Consider the following 19,142-nt stretch of genomic DNA (forward strand, 5'->3'; position numbering starts at 1 on the left):
TAGCATAATTGTATGAGTTTGCTTGGGCTGCTCTAACAAACTATCACGGGGGGCTTAAACCACAGAAATTTATTTTCTCACAGTTCTGGAGGCTGGAAGTCCAAGATGAGGTTTGGTGTTTCCTGAGGCCTCCCTCCTTGGCTTGTAGATGACCACCGGCTGGCCGTGTCCCCGTATGGTCTTTCCTCTGTGTGCACACATGCCTGGAGTCTCTTTGTGTGCCCAAATTTCTGCTTCTCGCAGAGAAATTCATCAAGTTGGATTGGGGCCCACCCTAACCTCATTTAATTTAATGACTTCTTTAAAGACACTATGTCCAAATACAGCGACATTCTGAGGTGCTAGGGGTTAGGGGCCAACATAGGGGTTTTGGGAGAACACAGCTCCGGTCCATTGCCTTGATGTTTCAGGATTCATCCATGTTTCAGCATGCTTCAGTACTTCCTTCCTTTTCATGGCTGAAGAGTATTCCATTGTATGGATGGACCACGTTTTGTTTATCCGATACATCCATCCGTTGATGGACACTTGGGCTTTTGGCTCTTGTGAATAATGCTGTTATGCCCACTGTCTCTTTACACAAGGAGGTTCCTGGCATTGGGGGATGATGGGTGGGAGAGGAGAGCCAGGTAGCGTGTGTAATATTGTCCCAGACACTGGGTGGTAAGTGGCTGGGTGCACATTCAGCGTCCAGCCTGCCATATCAGGGTACTGCTGGTGCCACCATCCCCCTGAAGCTGTGCACAGGTGTCTGGCGACGAGCTGTGTTGTTGTGAGCTTGCCGCGGGGACGGTGGAGAGCTGTCAGGCTGCCTGCGTGTTTCGCAGGCTTAATCACTGTCCAGCTGGTTGCACACTATTCTTGGCAACTCTGATCCACGATGATGGATGAGTGATGGCTGAGTAATCATCTTCTTACTGATGAAGAAACAGCCTGAACTATCAAGAACAATAATGCCGGGGGTTGTCCAACTTATCCTCCTTGAACAGACCTGTGTACAATTTATCTAGTGATGCACTCTGAAAATCTTTCACCTTCTGAAAGTCACATAGTCTTTTTCTTAGCAAAAGTGAGTTTTCTCCTGTTTCTTTTTCACCTGTCATTGGAGAGAAAGTGTCATGAGGGTCATGGAAGATCCTTACGCAGGGAGACATCTGGGGTCAGTAGTAGCCATGGTTTCTCTCTACCCAGAGATGTTACATTGGTTGATCTGGGTCTTACCACACTCCTGGATGTTTTCTTCAATCTCTCTTTGTTTTGTATCTGTGTCTATAAAATATCGTCATTGAGAAACTACTCTGGCAAGAAACAAAGCCATGAGTGTTCCCAGGCATATCTCCATGCTGACAATGAAAAGAAGCAAGATGGCAGCGGCAGAGAGAAACCTGGCTGACCCCTCAGCCGTGCCCTCTCAGATGGCTGGCTTGGTGTGGGTCTGGTCCTCAGATTTTTCTCTTTAGAATTGGATTTTAGCAGTGCGTCCAGAGATAGGCAAGCTTTGGGAGACTGAGTCACAAACCAAACTGGTCAGAGAATGGCATGTAAATATAGATTGCCCACTTGATGCATTTCCAACTGTGGGTTGGAGTAGACCATTGAAGGCAGCTCACCTGTGAGTTCTCTGTGAGAGAAGACAAATGGTAATTCTGCGAGAGGAGGTAAGTGGTAGTTCTCTCTGTGAGAGAAGGGGAGTGATAATTAGAAGGCTGCTGTGCATGGTGGACCAGAGACAGGAGAAAGTGGGTTACTGTATTGGCTATTCTCGAAGAGCTAAGGCAGCCTGATACATCGGTGTCTCAATGAATTGTCCATTAATTTATTCTCACTGCAGATGATAACTTTTTTTCATGATATGAGGGGCCCCTACTGCTTCATATAGCTCAGTTACGGGTTCCAACATCCAGCTCTTTTTCTGCCCCACCCCCCTCTTGTTTTCAAGCCTTCGAGAGAAATTTTCCAGAATAAAGCTTTCTGGTTCACCTTCCTCTTTCAGTTTCACAAGGATAAACATTATTTGGGGGAGGTGTGGAGGAGAAATTGAGAGCCAAGTTGTTTGAAACACATCTCCATGCAGGAGCCTGTTTCTTGAGCTGTCATTCACCCCCTCTTCCTTATAAATCCAGATCAGAGGTTCTGGACCTTATGATTATTTCAGGGTCCCAAGATCATTGCCTGCATGTTATAACCTGTTCTTAACACAGCAACCAGAGGCCAGTCTTTAAACAAGTTCTCATTCGGTCAACCTCTGAGAGCCTGCCGTGGGTGTGCCTATGTTCCAGGCACTCAGGATGGAGACATCAGTGAGCATGAATGTATTCATGAATATGGCCTCCCTGTCCTAGCGGGTCATTCGTTATATTGCTCAGTCTTCTTTTTTTATTTTTTTAAAAGATTTTATTTATTTATTCGACAGAGAGAGAGACAGCGAGAGAGGGAACACAAGAAGGGGGAGTAGGAGAGGGAGAAGCAGGCTCCCGCAGAACAGGGAGCCCGACGCGGGGCTCGATCCCAGGACCCTGGGATTATGACCTGAGCTGAAGGCAGGCGCTTAACCAACTGAGCCACCCAGGCGCCCCAATGTATTGCTCAGTCTTCTTATCGCCCTCCAGTGGCTTTCTAGCTTTCTCAGAAGAGGAACCAGCCTTCCAGATGGATCTATAAGGTGCTACTTGATGGGGCTCCACCTACCTCCTCACGTTGAAGCCCTCCCTGTTCCACCCACCCTGGCTCTATCCCACATCAAGATCCCACTCCAGAGCCTTTGTTCCTATTTCCTCTCCTTGGACGGCTCTTACTCCAGATGTCTGGAAGGGAGATCGAAGACGGCTAACATATGGAACGTAAAAGAGCTCAGTGTGTAACAACGTAACGTGGAGATGACGATATTTTGGATTTATGACATTAACTAAAATATATTACTGATGCTAGTTTCACCTGTTTCTTTCGACTACTACAAAATCTTAAGCTAAGATTGTAGCCCCTACGGTATGGCATAGAGATGTCAGGCTATTGACAACCTGGGTGAAGCAACCATTCTGTAAAAATGTATTACTGACAACAGAAATTTGAGATTTATCTAATAATTTGGATAATGTTGGAGACGTAGGAGTATTTCTTCTTTCTTTCTTTCCCTTTACTAATAAATTAGGACATTCTAAGACCTTTGGCAAGTACACAAAAGCCCAAGGTCTCCTTCACCTCTTTTTTCTTTTTTTTTAATGCTGATGCAGTTTCCTTTCACAAAACTGTTACTTCTTTCTTTTTTTTATTTTTTATTTTATTTTTTATTTATTTTTTTTTTTTAAGATTTTTTTATTTATTTATTTGAGAGAGAGAGAGCTCATGAGAGGGGGGAGGGGCAGAGGGAGAAGCAGACTCCCTGTTGAGCAGGGAGCCCGATGTGGGACTCGATCCCGGGACTCCAGGATCATGACCTGAGCCGAAGGCAGTCGCTTAACCAACTGAGCCACCCAGGCACCCTTTTTTAAATTTAAATTCAATTAATTAACATACAGTGTATTATTAGTTTCAGAGGTAGAGTTTAGTGATTCATCAGTTGTATATAACACCCAGTGCTCATTCCATCGTGTGCCCTCCTTAATGCCCATCACCCAGTTACCCCACCCCCCAACCCACCTAACTTCCAGGAACCCTGTTTGTTTCCTAGAGTTAAGAGTCTCTTATGGTTTGTCTCCCTCTCTATTTTCCTCTTATTTTATTTTTCCCTCTCTTCCCCTAACCTCTGTTTTGTTTCTTAACTCCACATATGAGTGAAATCATATTATAATTGTCTTTCTCTGACTGACTTATATCACTTACCATAATACCCTCTAGTTTTATCTTTGTCGTTGCAAATGGCGAGATTTCATTTTTTTTGATGTCTGAGTGATATTCCATTGTATATATATACCATATCTTCTTTATCCATTCATCTCTCGATGGACATCTGGGCTCTTTCCATATTTTGGCTCCTGTGGACATGGCGGCTATAAACTTTGGGCTGTTTGTTCTCCTGCGCCATGGGCCTTTCCTACATCGTAAGGTGAAGGCTCTCCAGATGTGCCTGCTGGAGTACAAAGATGTGTGAATCTCTGCGGGGCTGGCTTTGTTTTCATCTGTTAAGTAGCACCTTCCCTTGTAGGATCATGTGAAAGGTTTTAGGTATGAATCCTCACAGCAGTTTCTGAAGATGATTCTGCGTCTTATTTCCATACCATAGCCAAATTCCAAGTCATTTCGAGACCATCATCAAAAACCACTTGGATTCAAGATTTTGTTGTTAGCATTGTTATTGGGAAGGAAATTGCATGTCCCACTTGGAAGGCGATGGGAGGCTTGAGAGCCTACCGTGAAATGGGAGAGGCTTGGTGTGGGAGAGGCTTGAAAGACTACCAGGCTCATTGAAGATCATGTTTTTTATTCCTTGGCTCATTAGCTATGTGATCACAAGCAAGGAATTGAATATTTCTGAGCCTCAGTTTCCTTAACTGTAAGGAACAAAGGGAGGAGTGAGTGAGTGTGTGTGTGTGCATGCATGCACGCACACTGGGGGGACACTATGAAATTCCAGAGTAATTCGTAATTCTGGCAAGGACCACATCTTACTTGTCCTTATCCTCCCTGGTACAGTGGCTCTCGGTGAATACTTGTTGAATGTGGGAAGAAATGAGAGATGTTAACTTCGTTCCATGTGTCCTCTTGGACTCAGAGAAAAACTGAAGAACCATGAGATGGATATGAAATTACCAGCTGATCTGCCCCCATTATGTGCAAATGTTTCTTACTATTCCCAAGGGACCTCCCCACAGCCTGCATTTACCTACCACCTCTCTCTTCGTTCCGTTTTTATTCTCAGACATGGACATTTTCCCCCTCTGGTCTTAAGTTACAAGCTCTTGGGCGTGGGAGCTTTTTTCTTTGTAATACTCAGCATGAGGCTGGGCACACAACACCATGATGACAAGCTATTTGCCCACCCACTTCTCTGCCCTGGCGGGACCCAAGATCAGTGAGATCCCAGCACAGTTTGCTCCTTGCAGCAGCTGACACACAGTCACTGCTGTGAGTATCTAATAAACGCTAGACACCAGAAGATGGGCAGTGATCTTCTCAAATCGTCCCCCATCCTTGTGCTCCTTTCCCCTCAGGGAAAGACAGGATCAGTGAGGACCTCTTGGAGCCCTCAACTGAACTCTGCACGATTGTCTTTCCCTTATTTTGTTTTAGGCATGCACATTGGGGACAAACTACAAACCCATTGATATTTTCCCGAAGATCTATGCAAAGCCCAGAAATAGAATCCTTTCCCCCTAAATTAAAACACAGCTTGAGCTTGATTCTGTTTTTCCACAGGTACAGGATTCATGCAAATTCTGTTTGTGTATGTGTGTCATTTGCAAGAAGCTAAGATGTTAGGAACATATGCAAATCACCACAGAGTTCTTGACTACCTCTCTGCCAGTTCCCTTCTCCCTCAATGCCTGGATCGACACAATCTGGGTCTTTGTTTTACACAGGATTTGAGGAAACTGAACTCTCACTGATTTTAAATATTTTGTTTTCTTAAAGCTTTTTATTTGGAAATATAAGAAGTTACAAAATAGTTCATAGAGTCCCATGGACCCTTCACTCAGCTTCCTCTGTTGGGGACATCGTACGTGACTGTCAAATATCAAAACCAGGAAATTAACATTGGTATGATCCCGTGAACTGGACTTTAGGGTATCTGGTTTTTAAAAAGCACAAATATTTTGAAGTCACAAGATAATACTTTTAAAACACAAATAGTTTATGTCCTGGTCTTGGGTGAGGAGGTCGACCAGGAGTATAAGATACCCTGAGAGCAGTAGCTAGGCTTGATGCTGGGTAAGAAACACCGACAGGCAGTTTTAAGAGCCTGGTCCCAAGCTCAGGGGCGTGCCCTAAGGAAAGTGGAGAAACACAGCCTGGGCGGAGGGAGATGGGAATTTGCTGTAGGGTTCAGTGGGACTTGGGCAGCCCACTTTTCATCTGTTCACCCAGACCTCCGGCTGTGGCCACTGAGAAACATTGTCACAGCCTCATAATGAGACATGTAAGTCCACTTGATGGGAGACAAGTGTATGATACTGGCAGAAACAAAGCGCTTTTTTTTTTTTAATAGTTGCTTTTTTTTTTTTAAGACTTTTTTTGTTTTATTTGACAGAGAGAGACACAGCGAGAGAGGGAACACAAGCAGGGGGAGTGGGAGAGGGAGAAGCAGGCTTCCCGTGAAACAGGGAGCCCGATGCGGGGCTCGATCCCAGGACCCTGGGATCATGACCTGAGCCAAAGGCAGATGCTTAACGACTGAGCCACCCAGGCGCCCCACAAAGCGATTTTTTAAATAGACTTTATTTTTTGGAGTTTTTGGTTCGCAGCAAAGTTGCGAGGAGCGTGGAGCGCTGTCGTATATCCCTGCCCCACACGTGCACAGCCTCCTGCATTGTCCACATTACTCGCCAGTGGCGCATTTTGACTAAGGATGAACGTGCGCTGACACGTCATCATCTCCTGAAGTCCCTAGTTTACCTGGGGGCTCACTCTTGGTGTTGTGCCTTCTAGGACTTTCGATAAATGTGTAATGACGTGTATCCACCATTATAGTACCCGACAGAGTAGTTTCACTGCCCTGCATCACCCCGTGTTTCTCCTGTTAACTGTTTCTCTCCCCCAGCCCTTGGCAAACCATTGATCATTTTACTGCTCCATAGTTGTGCGTTTTCCAGCATGTCATGGAATCATACCATGTGGAGCCTTTTCAGACTCTGCATAATATGCACAGAGGTCTCCATATCTTTTCATGGCTCGATGGCTCATTTCTTTTTTAGTGCTGAATGATACCCCGCTGTCTGGATGGCCCACCGTTTATTTATCCATTCACCTCCAGAAGCACATCTTGGCTGCTTCCACTTTTTGGTGATTATCAATGGAGCTGCCATAAACCTCCCTGGGCAGGTTTTGAGTTGGGTTTTCTACCCCCTGAGGTGGCATCGTGCGGGCATCTGTGTCTGTGTTCCCATTCATGTACGAGTGACAAACATAAAAAATCACCCTCTCTCTTGTTTTTGGGTGGATGGTGAGGTAAGGCTTTATTTCAGTCTTTTATTTGGTGTCTCATTTCACTCTCTCAGACATGGGATTGTTAAAGGAGCAAATGACGACACGTTGTGTCTAATTAACAACTCCTGATGGCTCCCAGCCTGCCGCAGCTTGTCCTCTCATTCTCTCTCTGGGGAGGAGGTGGGTATGGCATGGTTTAAAGGTTGCAGTCTGGCTAGCTGGCACAAGATCTTGCAAGTGGGGTTCGCTTCTTGCTGTTGTTTAGCCCCGTCGGGGAACGGGGGTAAGGGTTAGATGACGTTGGCCAAGAGGGAAGAGCGTGTCATGGAGAAAACCGTTCCCACCATCTTTCTCTGAGTCTCCGCCTCGCTAAAGAATTCTCTATAAGCACCTGCACCAGGCATTACTGTGCAAGAAGGTCTTTCTCTGTTCTTTTCTGTCCGGCAGCTCAGCGGTTCTGGGCGAGAAGGTCTGAGGTACAGTGCAGTCTTCCCCTTCACCAGACTCCACTCAGCACCCTGGGGTTAAACTGTGCCCATCACGAGTCCCCTGGGGAACTATCAGATATCTGTGTCAAGTCAGGGAAAAGATTTAATAACCGGCAGTCTTGACCTTTGACCTAGTTCCTTAACCCCTCTCATCTCTAAACTTCCCCTTCCTCCATTAAAACAAAGGGCTGACTCATCTGGAAGGTTCCATCTAGCCTTACTTGTGCCCTGGACCATGGAATCTTCCCTAGTACTTGGAGCTGTCCTGTCTGCCAGATCTCATTTTATTACAGACGTTTTTATATCCTCTGCAGCCGTTTCTGAAGGACTGCGCGTCTAATCACCAGATTGGTGACAGGGGAGTTGGTAGAGGATGGACCCATTAGCAGAACTAGGGAAAGAGTTAGGAGGATGTCTAAATCAGTAAACTCTGAACTAGTACATTCTTGGAATTCAGCCGCAGTGGGGTTGTTTATAAACGGTTTTGCAGTGAGGCAATTTTGTCCTCATAGGCACACTACCCTAATGGACTTGAGGGTTGTGAATGCCACACCCGTTCTAGCTGTCCCCTTGCTTTATTCTCAAGCGTGAATCTTCCTTGAACCCCACCTATTCCCACATTGTTTGCACTTAGACCTCAGAAGCTAGGGGGTTAAGTGAACTTCCGTTTGCCTGTTCCCCCATCAGGTGCAGGCGGTGATGAGGAAGAATTTCCTCTTTACTCCGGAGCCATGGACACACAAGCCCAAGGCATTGTGGACATACAGGCAGGGCAAGTGAGGGGTCTGGTGGCTGGTGCCAGTGCTTACTGCCCCCTGCTCTCAGACCTGGACCCTGCCAGACACATTATCTAGGTCAGGACGTTAAAGACGGGCCTCCGTTAGGGAGGACCCCACTCTCCCTGAGCTGAAACCCACAGCTGTTTGCAAGCTTAGAGGTTGGAAGAGTGCCACCTCGCCCCGTGCCCTGGCTGTGTGCAAAAAACCCGATGGGATAGTAGCAGGCACACAACCAGGCACTCCGATTCTTCCGATTCTTCCCGGAGAGGCAAGTGTGCAAGCATGGAGGGGTGCAGCCACTCGCACGCGCACAGCGGGCCCCCTCCCTGACCCCAGCGAACCCCAGCCAGCAACTTTCCCGAGGGCTCCAGCGCTCGTTCGCTGCTGTTTTTCTCTGGATCAGCCCACTCTTGTTTCAAGAGTGGAGGGGGACTCTCCCTGGGGCGTTATAGGGTGTCATCTCTGGCATTTGCTCCCACTGCAGAAAAACAAGTCCCATGCAATGCACTCGGGTTTCTGAACAGCTGCCCGAGCGCCGAAACCAGACAGTCAGCAAAGCTGTCAGAGGGAGAGCAGGGACTCCCGGGGAGGGCCGCGGCGGGGGGAGGGGGGCGGCTGCCCGGAGCGCAGTCGCGACGCGGGGTGGGGGTGGGGTCCGGGGTACCCGCGCCGCGGGCTACGTTGGGGCGCTCGCGGCCCCTGGGCCGGCTGGGGTGCGGAGAAGGGGGGGGAAGGGCCTGGCTGGGCGGGGGTGCCCGGAGTGGGGGTCGGGGACACCCGCGCAGTGGGCGACGCTCGACACTCCCGGCCCCTGGGCAGGCTGGGGTGCCGGGAAGGGAGGGAGGCCCGGGAGGGAGGCCCAGGAGGGGCGGGGCGGGAGCAGCTGTGCCTGCCGCCAGGGAGCGGGCGCGGTCCAGCGGAGCCGAGCGGGACGTGAGCGACGTGTGGCAGGCTCTGCGCAGACTGTTCTAGAGCAGTGTGGATTTCAGGGAGCGCCGCCTTCTTCCTTCCAATCACAGCACAACCTCAGAGTGAGCTAGGCACCTCTGCAAGGCAGGGCACCGCTTCGGTGCTGATGTACGGCGTGCTAAAGCCACATGCGTGGAAGACCACTATGCGGGCGGCAGTCCCTGCTAAAAGCACCCCGGATCTTCACAGGGTGGGCACTGGCCTGACCACACGACTGTCCCATGTCACTAGCTGGTGCAAAACTCCGAGGACCGTGGAGGCAGGAAACACACACACACACACACACACACACACACACACCAAAAAAAAAAAAAAAAAAAAAAAGGCGAGGAAGGGATGTGAGCTGTGCCGGATAAATGTCATTAATTTTAGGGGTTTGCCTAATTAAGGTGCCACCTCCCAGTAGTTTCCCGGGGCTTACAGTCAGGTAATGAATTGCAGGTCGGAATAGACTCTAGTTTTACTTACTCTTCTACTCAGAGAGATTAAGGTATATTGAAAATACTGTAAGTGGTGACAGCGAAGACCAAGATGACTCGGTCCATTTCAGTCCGGCCTCCGGGGCTTTCCTGTCCCCTTCTGGTGTCCAGCCCCTTGGGCCTCTCAGCAGACGCTGGGGGGGGGAGGGGGGAAGACCGGGTTCCAGGTCTTAGGGCTGGGAGCTGGGGGAGCAATGTGCAGCACAAGTCAAGTTTTCTAAGGGATTTAGGAAAGTGGGCGCGGTGAGGAAGGACGACCAGGGAAGCCCCCTCCCCGTGGGTGGCAGGGGTCGTGCTGGATGAGACTCACAGGTATTATCAGGGAGCAGCTTTGGCAAGGGGTGACCCAGAGACCTATGCGACACAGGCGCTCTCGTCATCTCCCTTCTGGCTTCTCTCTAAGGTAGCAGAGACCCCCACCCCCGAATCCCCCAACCTCTCTCCAACCTGTAGCCCTAAGCCCGGGTCTTCAACTTGACTGTGCCTAACCTGGATCGCGTGTTAAGAATGTAGAGTGTTGGGGTCTCATGCCCAGAGAGGCCGAGTCAGTAGGATGCATCCAAGGTAATTCGGCTGCGGGGGTCCACGCACCACACTGGACGGCTCCGCTTCTTTCTTCCCAGCACCAGTGAGGTGATTATTCTGGGAAGCTGTGCCAGTCATCTTTAGAGGACGTAGGAGGAAGCTCAGAGAGTGGGACTTTTCAGCCAGAGCTGAGTTTAGGGCGTCATCAGAGGGATTGAAGGAGCAAGGCGCGCTGCTGTGGCTGACCTGCAGGGGGCGCCAGCAGGTCACCTCCTGGCTTGCCCACCCCCACGTGAAAGAGGGCTGGATCTCGGAGAATGCGTCTCCGCCCCGAGGCTGACGTCTGCGTAGCTGCCGGTCCCGACTCTTAAAAGCCCGGGCGCCGAGCTAGGCATCCTAGCAGAGCTGGAGAGGCGACGAGCGGGAGGCAAGGCTGTTGGACTCGAGCTGGCACCCGGGGACCGCGGCTGTCACTGCGCTCCGAGCATCCTGGTGGCTTCCCGAGTAGACGAGCCCGGCCCTGCGGCAGCTGCGGGTGCAGCCCTAGCACCCTGCCCTCTCGCCGCTCTCGTGGAGCCTCACGCCCCGGACGAGCGTTCGTGATTTAGCACAAAGCACGTTTCCAAAAAGCGCACGGGAGAGCTCCCGCGCCGCGCTCCCGCGCACGCACCCCCCCTTCCCCTTTGTTTCGGGGGTCGACAGGCTGCTCTCCTCCCCAAGTCTGAATTCTTCGCGGGGGGCGGAGGGCCGCCGAGTCTAGGCTGTGAAGATGCCCTTGGAGCTGACTCAGAGCCGAGTGCAGAAGATCTGGATCCCCGTCGACCACCGCCCCTCGCTGCCCAGATGTGAGTGCAGATTCGCGCGGGGGCCGGGCTGCAGGGGAGCGCCGCGCCGCGTGGAGAGCCAGGCCATTGTGTGGCGGGCGCTGGCGGGGCGCTGTAGTGCCGACTCCGCTCCTCCGGCGCGCTCGTGCCGGGCCCGGCGCCGCCCTCCTCGGCGGGTCCCTGCGGGCCGGGGCCCGGCGCTTCCCGCTCCTCCCCGCGGACGGGCGGGTCCCGTAGCTCTGGCCGCGGGGCGGAGACCGCGCGGGCTGGGGCGCGGGCGCTGCGCCTCCTCGGGCCGGCGTCGGGGGCGCTGTGGCCCGGCCCGCCGCCCCGCCGTGCTCCGCTCGGCTCGCCGCGGGAGCGCAGAGGCACTCGGAAACTCCGAGCGCGCCCCGGCCTCCGCTCCGGAGCGCCGGGAGCGGGACGCGCAGAGCCCGGCGGGAAGCCTACGCTGCGCGGACGCTGGGCCAGGGACGCCCGCGTGTCCCCCAGCCGGAGCCGCTCTCCCGGGCGCCTGCCGGGCCAAGTCCCGGCCGAGGGACGCGGCGGGTCTTTCCCCACCCTTTCTCTGCCTTCGCTCCCTCCCCTGCTCTCTGCCTTTCTCTCTCCCTCCTCTCCACCTCCGTTTCCGTCGCCCCTCTCTCTCGCTTTCCATAGTTCTATCCCTTCTCTAAATTTCTATCCCGTTTCTCTCTTCTGCGTAGTTTTAATCTCTTTATATTTCTGTCTGCTCCCTCTCTACCTCCCTATCTCCTCGCTCTCTCCTTTTTTCTTCAGTATATTTTCTTTCTTCTTCTCCCGGCTTCTACCCCCAGTTCCTGTGCTGGGGGCGAGAAGAGAGCTGCCTGGAACCAAGCCTGTGCTCCTGGGGCTGGGGAGGGTCCGTGGATCAGTGACCGCACAGTTGGCAGCATTATGCGCGCGGGTGAGCTACACACAGACACACACACACACACACATACACACACACAATCCACCGTGCTTGAAATTTGCTGGCAGTTCACCTTCCTGCCCTGTCATGGGCCATAAATGCTTTGGAAAGGTTTACCTTTCATCTTGGGCTCTGTCCCTAAGCTGCGGAGAGAGGCACCTATTAAAAGGGTGGTCCGAGTGGTTTGAAGGCAACACCTGCTCTCCAGGTAACGCACCCGGGAGCCTACCGGGTGGAGGGTGGATGGGGTGAGTCGAGTGCTGGGTGTTCTGCCTCAGGCAGGCTCAGGTTACCTGAGAGGTAAACATGGGATCCTGTGTCCAGATCCTCAAAGCGGCTTCTAGGCAGTGACGGTCCCTGAGCGCCAGGCCCCCTGCTGGCCTTCTCTGCTGCCACGTTTCTCAGGGGATGGTCACTGAGGCCATGGTGACATCTTGCCACCTCAGGCTTTGCCCAGGTCTGAATCACCAACCAACAACCCTCCCCACCCCCCGTGCCCCAGACAGGAGGCGGAGAGAGCTGGCTGTGCGGTGCTCCTAGGTCATCCTGGTGATGGGGACCTGGCAAGGTGCTCCGGACACTGGGGGCCGCTCCTCCACCAGCTTACCCCCTCTGCCAGACCTGGGGTTCTCGGGGTCCCAGAAGCCTTAAGAACTGGTTTCTTTGCAAGGTAGCCAAGGGCCGGGGCTTTGCAGGTCTGTTTCTTGCTTTCACATACACTCTTAAATAGCTTTCTGCGCTGGGGCTGACCACAGTATTCCCCGATTGGTAGTGGGGAATGCAGTGCCTTAAATCGTGAGGGAGATGTGGCCGTGGCAAGACACAGAAACAACCCCACCCTTTTTGACTTTTGAATAAAACCAGTATTTCTGGAGCACTTTGTAAACTGTAATTGGTCATGCAAATAAAGGTTGGTTCTCTGTACGTACACACGTGTGTTTGTAGGTAAGTGTGTACACACGTGCACACATTTAGTAGTCCCCCGAGGTTCATGGTGGAGGCGTGAGGTTCCGTGTGGGGGCGCTGAGATTGGCTGGCATTCGCTCAGTCGTGTGAATCGGAGACAGACAAGTGTGCAGCTATGCTTCCTTCCTCCCGGCCTCAGAGACCCATCCATTAGACGCTATCAGTCTGCACGTCTCGCACGCAGATGAGAGATTTGCCTAAAATCCCTGTGAGAACCATTAGAGCTTGGTGTGTGCCTGGGGTGGGGGGGCGGGTGCTAAAGCTGGTGGATTAAGTCTCTTGTCCCCGCCCACTCCTGGAATCCCTCTGTGTGGTTCTGGGGTGTAGTCTCAGACACATTCTTCCTTATAAAAATATCTGCAGCCTGGATATTTATTACATGATCTTATTTCAAGTAGTGGTGTCTTTTTGGGTTTATATAGTCATATTTGTTTCTCAGCAGAATGGGGAAAAGAGGGTATTTCTTCTTGGGGCATCTTTCCTGGTTCCCTTCCCTCCCCCATCACCTTTCACCCCTTCTTTAATGGTATTTGGAAACTTGGAATGATTTTCTTCCTTCTAAACCTGTTGCCATCTTTCTAAGTGGTGTCCTAATTAAGGGTTTTGAGGCAGATTCCTCTGAGCTTTTTTAATTAAATGATGGCATGGTAAACATTACTGTTCATGTACAAAGAACAGTAAAACAACAACAGAAAGTTCTAGATGGGCTAGTTGGACGATATTTCTGTGTCTAACGCACATCAGTTGGGTGCCCTGTTGATACACCCATGTTGTGGCAAATTCTTACAAAACCTGCAGTGTCCTTCAATTGCAAACTGTAATAGGACTTACTGACCAGCATGCAATCGATAAGGAAGTAAATGACTGACTGGTAAGGGCCAGCTGTGCGTTTAGGACACTATCACTCAAAGTTGAGAGCCCCTGTGTGGGAGTCCCGACTTTTTTGGGTGAGGTATTTATCCACTCAAAACCTGAGTCTCTACAATCTAGCTCATGGGTTATGCCCCGTCTCCTGATAGACTTTCATCCTAGTAGGGGCTCAAACCCATGGGGGTGGGGAGGGGGCATTCCAACTTGAAGAAAGAAGGGAGGGGGGATGTTCAGGAGTCGTCCCAACCTTATCTTTGAGGGGCCACTACAGTTTGTAGCAGGGATTCTCAGCCCTGGCTGCATGTTAGAGTTATTTGGGGGAGATTTGGGGGGAAAGAAATCCATAGTGGTGAGCCCAAGCCAAGTTGGAAGTGCTGCAGATGGGGTTTTGGGTTCAGCCACTGGTTGAGAACCGCCAGTTGAGTTTCAGGTGAAGGATTTCAGATGAGAAAGACCTAGGTGAGCCCCAGTTCTGTCCCTCACTCCGTGTGCAGTGGGACCCGTCTTCACCTGTGGGTCTTGCTTCCTCGTGTCTAGAATGATGGAAACCGTAACGACTCCTGCTGACGGAGGCTACTACAGGAAGCATTTTTTACACCCATCCCCTTGTAGTTCATCCTCCCGAGAACCTTGATGAAGCATCCCTCCATTTCATGGGCAAGGAGGCTAAGACGCGGAGAGCTCAAGTAGCTTGGCCAAGGTCCAAGGAAGTGGTGGGGCCCTGCCTCGAACACTGTTTATTTGACTCTGTGCTCTGTCCTCTCAGCTGTGTGGTATTGCTTGCCTCCCAGGGTTGTCAGATGATTCACTCAAATGCCCAGTTCCTCCCTATTGCCGGCAGAGACCGTGTCAGATTAGGAGGGCCATTCGTTGGACAAGGGTTAGTTAGGCATGAGTTACAGCATGCATGCAAAGTAATGGATGATTTGGTATCCAGCAGTGGGACAGAAGAGCTTTCTGGACCTCCCTTCTCTTACCCCAGGGCCAAGTAGGTGAAACCTTCCCAGCGAGCTCTTCTGAGGTGGGGGGTTGGGGGGGGTCACAGAGGCCTTTGTGGGCAGTGCTCGGTTTGCTCTTGCAAACGTTCCTGTAGGTACATGGCCGGGGAGACTCCTGCCGGGACTGTCTGGGAATTGACCCCGTCCGCATCCGCAGCTTGCCCTCTGTCTGAAACACCCCTTCCACTCGTTTCCCTGGAACTTTGCATTGAAGCATGATTACCTGCTTGCGGAGAAGAACACCAGTGACTTAGCATCTTTTGCAGTTGGCATTTTGGTGGGGTGCCTTTGGGTGGAAGGAGGCATGGGAGCAACAAAAAGTGTCTTCCAATGGTTTCTTTTCTGAGCATGGGTTGTGGGCATCGGTGTGGTGGATGAGAACAACTGCTGAGTGCCTGTTGGTGTCCGTGCGTTACATGCTCCCCGAGAGGCAAGTCATTGAATCTGGGGAGTAGGACCGGAACTGGAGCCCTCGAAGGCAGCCTCTGTGCAGGGCGAGGGGCTTTACCCTGGCCCATCCAGCTGACCATTTTTAGGACCGGCCACTCAGGTCGCCCCATCGTCTGCTGCTCACTGCCCTCAGCAGCCAGCGTCTTGGTTGTCACTTGCTTTGCCATATCCGCTGGTACAGCAGTGCGCCTGGCTGTGGACAGTTAGCCCTTAGCTCAGGTGCTCCCCAGGGACGCTGACTCTGACTGCCCAGTTCACACTCACCCCATGGCCATGCCCAGCCCCAACGCCAGGGCTCCACGCGGACGTGTGCGCTGCTTCCTCATGGCGTTCAGCACGCTCCGAAATGACTGCCTCTGTGTGCTATCCTTTGTCTCCTCCCCACACCACCCAAGACCAGGGGCTTGTCCGCGCAGCGCCTGGGCCACATAATGCTTGGCGCTCACAGGGCACCCGGCACGTGTGTCTGTTGCGTGAATGAATGAATGCAATGACAGGAGTTGAGGGTGGGCTCCCAGAACTTGGTGACTTTCTGTGAGCTCTTGCTCAAGTGTCAGCCTTAACCCCGGATGAGGCTTTTTTTAAAAATTTTTATTTATTTATTTATTTATTTATTTATTTATTTATTTATTCTTTAAAGATTTTATTTATTTATTCATGAGAGACAGAGGCAGAGGAGAAGCAGGCTCCCCGTGGAGCAGAGAGCCTGAATGCAGGACTCGATCCCAGGACCTGGGATCATGACCTGAGCCGAAGGCAGACGCTTAATTGACTGAGCCACCCAGGCGTCCCTGGAGGAGGCTTTTAGCTTGAGCTCCATCCCCCTCCCCCCACAAACCCCAGTGAAGGTGTTTACAGTCTGTGAACCCAGCGGTCTTTAAACAACTGCTTCTTTCACCCTTCAGCATAGCAAACATATGTGTATTCCCTTAAACATGCTTACGTGGACCTCTGAATACATCCGAGTATAAAAACTTTGGGGGGGGGTCAAAAAGAAGTTAAAATGTTAAACATTTATGTAAGGTGAAATGAAACACATATGAACTTCTGGGAAAATTTTGTTTTAAACTCCACACATATCTTCCCTAGCCCCTGTGCTGTTGGGGGAGAAGAGGAGAGAGCAGAGTGCCAGGGAACGTGGTAGGAGAGGTGGAAGGAGGCGCTCGTCTTCCGTGGGTTAAAAAGGTCTGCAGAGAAGAAGAAACTGAGGGTCTAGGGGGAACTGAGGCAGGGGCAGGTGATGATAGCATTAAGGCACTTGAGCTCACCTGTGGGTTTAAAAAAAGGGCAGGGAGGGGTGAAGGAGAGTAAGACTCAAAGTTTAGTCAAAAGGTTTCCCTGCTCTGAGACCCGGCCCCTCTCACAGCTCCACCAAATCTTGTGCAAGAAGCCAAAGGAATAGGGAGAATGGCTTCTGCTTTGCCGAATAAGAGAGGGATGATTTATTCGGGTTTGAGGTTCAACTTGAATTCTTGGCTTAAGATATTTACTCTGCCATGTCGTTATGGTTTTTTTCCTCCCAGAGCATCGACTGCCAGGGATTTGTGCATATGATTACTTGGTAGTAGAACTAATCCCCTATTTATAAATTGGTCAGCCTTTGTCTCCACTTACTTGGCATGAGTCCATCAGAAGTATTCCATGCGTGTGCACAGCTGGTGGGGGGGCAGAGAGAGAAGAGAGAGAGTGTGTGTGTGTGTGTCCATTGGCCCTGGCATATTTGGATGCTCTTGGGAGCAGCGGCATGGTGGAGACAGATCCGACTGGTGGAGAGCCAGAGTGGCTTGCGGGAAGGATTAGAGTAAAGGTTGTTTCCAGGCATAAGCGAGAAGACTTTGCTCTTGAGTCACCTGCAGCCGCCACAATGCAAACAGTAGGGTGTGTCTTACGTCCTCGCTGGTTTTCAGGAAGGCCATCACTTTTCTCTTCTTGCCCCTCGGACTCAAGAAAGCCCATTGGTGCTTCTTTGCTCTATTTGCGTACTTCTGCGGGCAGGGAAATGCCTGTTTTCTACAGGCTTGTTTGTCCCCAGTTCCTGGGAGCTGGGGAATCCCAGCCAAGCGCTTTTGTGGCTCCTGAATGTCTCCTGGCCCCTGATGGCCTTTCTTCCTCCTCACTCTGCATGGAGAAGGTCGCTGATGGTCTAAAACATGAAAGAAGAAACAGCCCCCTCTATGCTTTGTTTCCTTCCTCCTTGCCCCCAGCCCACAGGTCCAGGGGGCAGATCCTAGAATAAGATGGTGGGTGTTTGGACATGTCATCTCAGTTTGGTCACAGGCTGAGCATGGGACCGTGTTAGGGCATCCAGCTTCGGGGAGGTGTCCTCCTTCAAGCCTGTGCCTGTCAGTGGCCTGGTGGCTCTCCTTCCTTCCCCATCTGGCACTTGCGTGCTTAGGAAGACACAGAGCCCCTGTCTAAACCTGACGTCTGCCTAGATCTGTGGTGTGATCACAGTAGCTTTGCCTGCATCCATGTGGCCGGTGCCCAGGAAGCAATGCCACGTAGTTGCCCGGGAGAGCTAGCTTGGCTGTGGCAGCCGGCGAGCACCAGGCAGTGTTGCTGGGCTGGGGGTGGGCAGGTGGCTGGTCTCTTGCTCCCAATGGGCGGCCCCTGGCACTCGTGTCACCAGGATGCTGGAGTCACCTTAGAGTCTCAAGGGCAAGACACCAGCCAAGGAAATACTGCACCTTAAGTGTCCAGACCAGGGTTCTTTGGGTTCCTTTCTTAAAACCCAGTGAAAACCTCTTTCCCTGGTGTTTTTTTCTTACTGAAACACCTCTCCTACTGTTAACCTCACCCCCACTGGTGTTGGGCAGTCCCTTCCTTAGGCCCCCCCCATAGTGCTTCTGCTCTGGGGTTAGTAATGGGGTTCCTGGCTGGGTTTAGGGGCCTCAGGGATCGGGTTGGTATTTGGGGTCAGCCCCTGCCATGCATGACCTCAAAGCAGGATGGAGACATATAACTGGGGGGCTGGGGTCTCTGGCCAACAGGGGGTCTTGGCCTCGCTGGACTGTAAAATGCCCAGGGCTTTGAGGTGAGAATGAAATAGGAATTTTTGCAGAATTCCTGAACGTTCACCGTCGGGCACAGGATTTTGTTCATCAGCGTGCACTGCTTCATCTCTCACACCTTTCTTTGTTCTCCCCCTAGCCTGTGGGCCGAAGCTGACCAACTCCCCCACTGTGATTGTCATGGTGGGCCTCCCAGCCCGGGGCAAGACTTACATCTCAAAGAAGCTGACTCGCTACCTCAACTGGATTGGCGTCCCCACGAAAGGTGAGGCCACGGGCCAGGGCCGGGCTGGTCATGTTGATTGCTGCGGTCTTGCTCGCCGACCCCTGAGACCGGGAGAAATGGCTGCCGGGACCTGCCTTGCAGGGCCACTCTGGGGCGGGCCTGTCCCCCGTGGCTGTGGGGGACCCTTTCTAGCTGTGTCACTCACCGCGCTGTGTACGTACCCTGACTTTGTGTTGGGGTGTTTTCCCACCTGCTGCTGTGTCATCCCCACAGCCCTCCCCTCCTTCAAGAAGCCTTCTCTGGCTGCATAGTCTGTGGGGAGCCGTGCCTCTCGAGTTCCAATAGCACTTCGTTGTGACATCCTTCTGACTGTCATAAAGTGCTCCATACCATCAGTTACCTTTTTATGACTGGTCTTCGCAACGACCTGGGGAAGGTCGTGAGGTCGGCCGAACTCCTTTGGGCATGTGCTGTCCCCCATGGTGCCCAGCGCCGTGTGTCACACAGTGAGTGCCCCGCCAGCGCCCGGTGCTTCCGCCGGGCGCA

General features: G+C 51.9%; 1 protein-coding gene and 1 long non-coding RNA gene across 8 annotated transcripts in view; one reads left to right on the forward strand and one right to left on the reverse strand.

The window, feature by feature from the left end:
• PFKFB3 (6-phosphofructo-2-kinase/fructose-2,6-biphosphatase 3) overlaps nt 1–19,142 on the forward strand; it is a 77,898-nt gene that overhangs the window by 39,925 nt on the left and 18,831 nt on the right. For 6 of the 7 annotated variants that reach the window (XR_004916588.2, XM_036090047.2, XM_078075114.1 and 3 more), the window contains exons 1-2: nt 10,712–11,165; nt 18,510–18,635. Coding sequence is in view for 6 of the 7 variants with exons in the window: in XM_036090047.2 (XP_035945940.1) it covers nt 11,090–11,165; nt 18,510–18,635 (202 nt within the window). In the remaining variant the exon portion in view is untranslated. Of the gene's footprint in view, nt 1–10,711; nt 11,166–18,509; nt 18,636–19,142 lie in introns of those variants that run through there. The other variant, XM_078075115.1, reaches the window with a different exon arrangement.
• LOC118534300 (uncharacterized) lies at nt 6,355–10,588 on the reverse strand. Its single transcript, XR_004916590.2, has 2 exons — nt 10,285–10,588; nt 6,355–7,648 (listed from the first exon to the last, which is right to left on the reverse strand). It is a non-coding gene; the product is annotated as an uncharacterized LOC118534300 (long non-coding RNA).

Source organism: Halichoerus grypus, chromosome 6 (genome assembly GCF_964656455.1).
Source record: "Halichoerus grypus chromosome 6, mHalGry1.hap1.1, whole genome shotgun sequence".
In the NCBI taxonomy this organism is placed as follows: Eukaryota; Metazoa; Chordata; class Mammalia; order Carnivora; family Phocidae; genus Halichoerus; species Halichoerus grypus.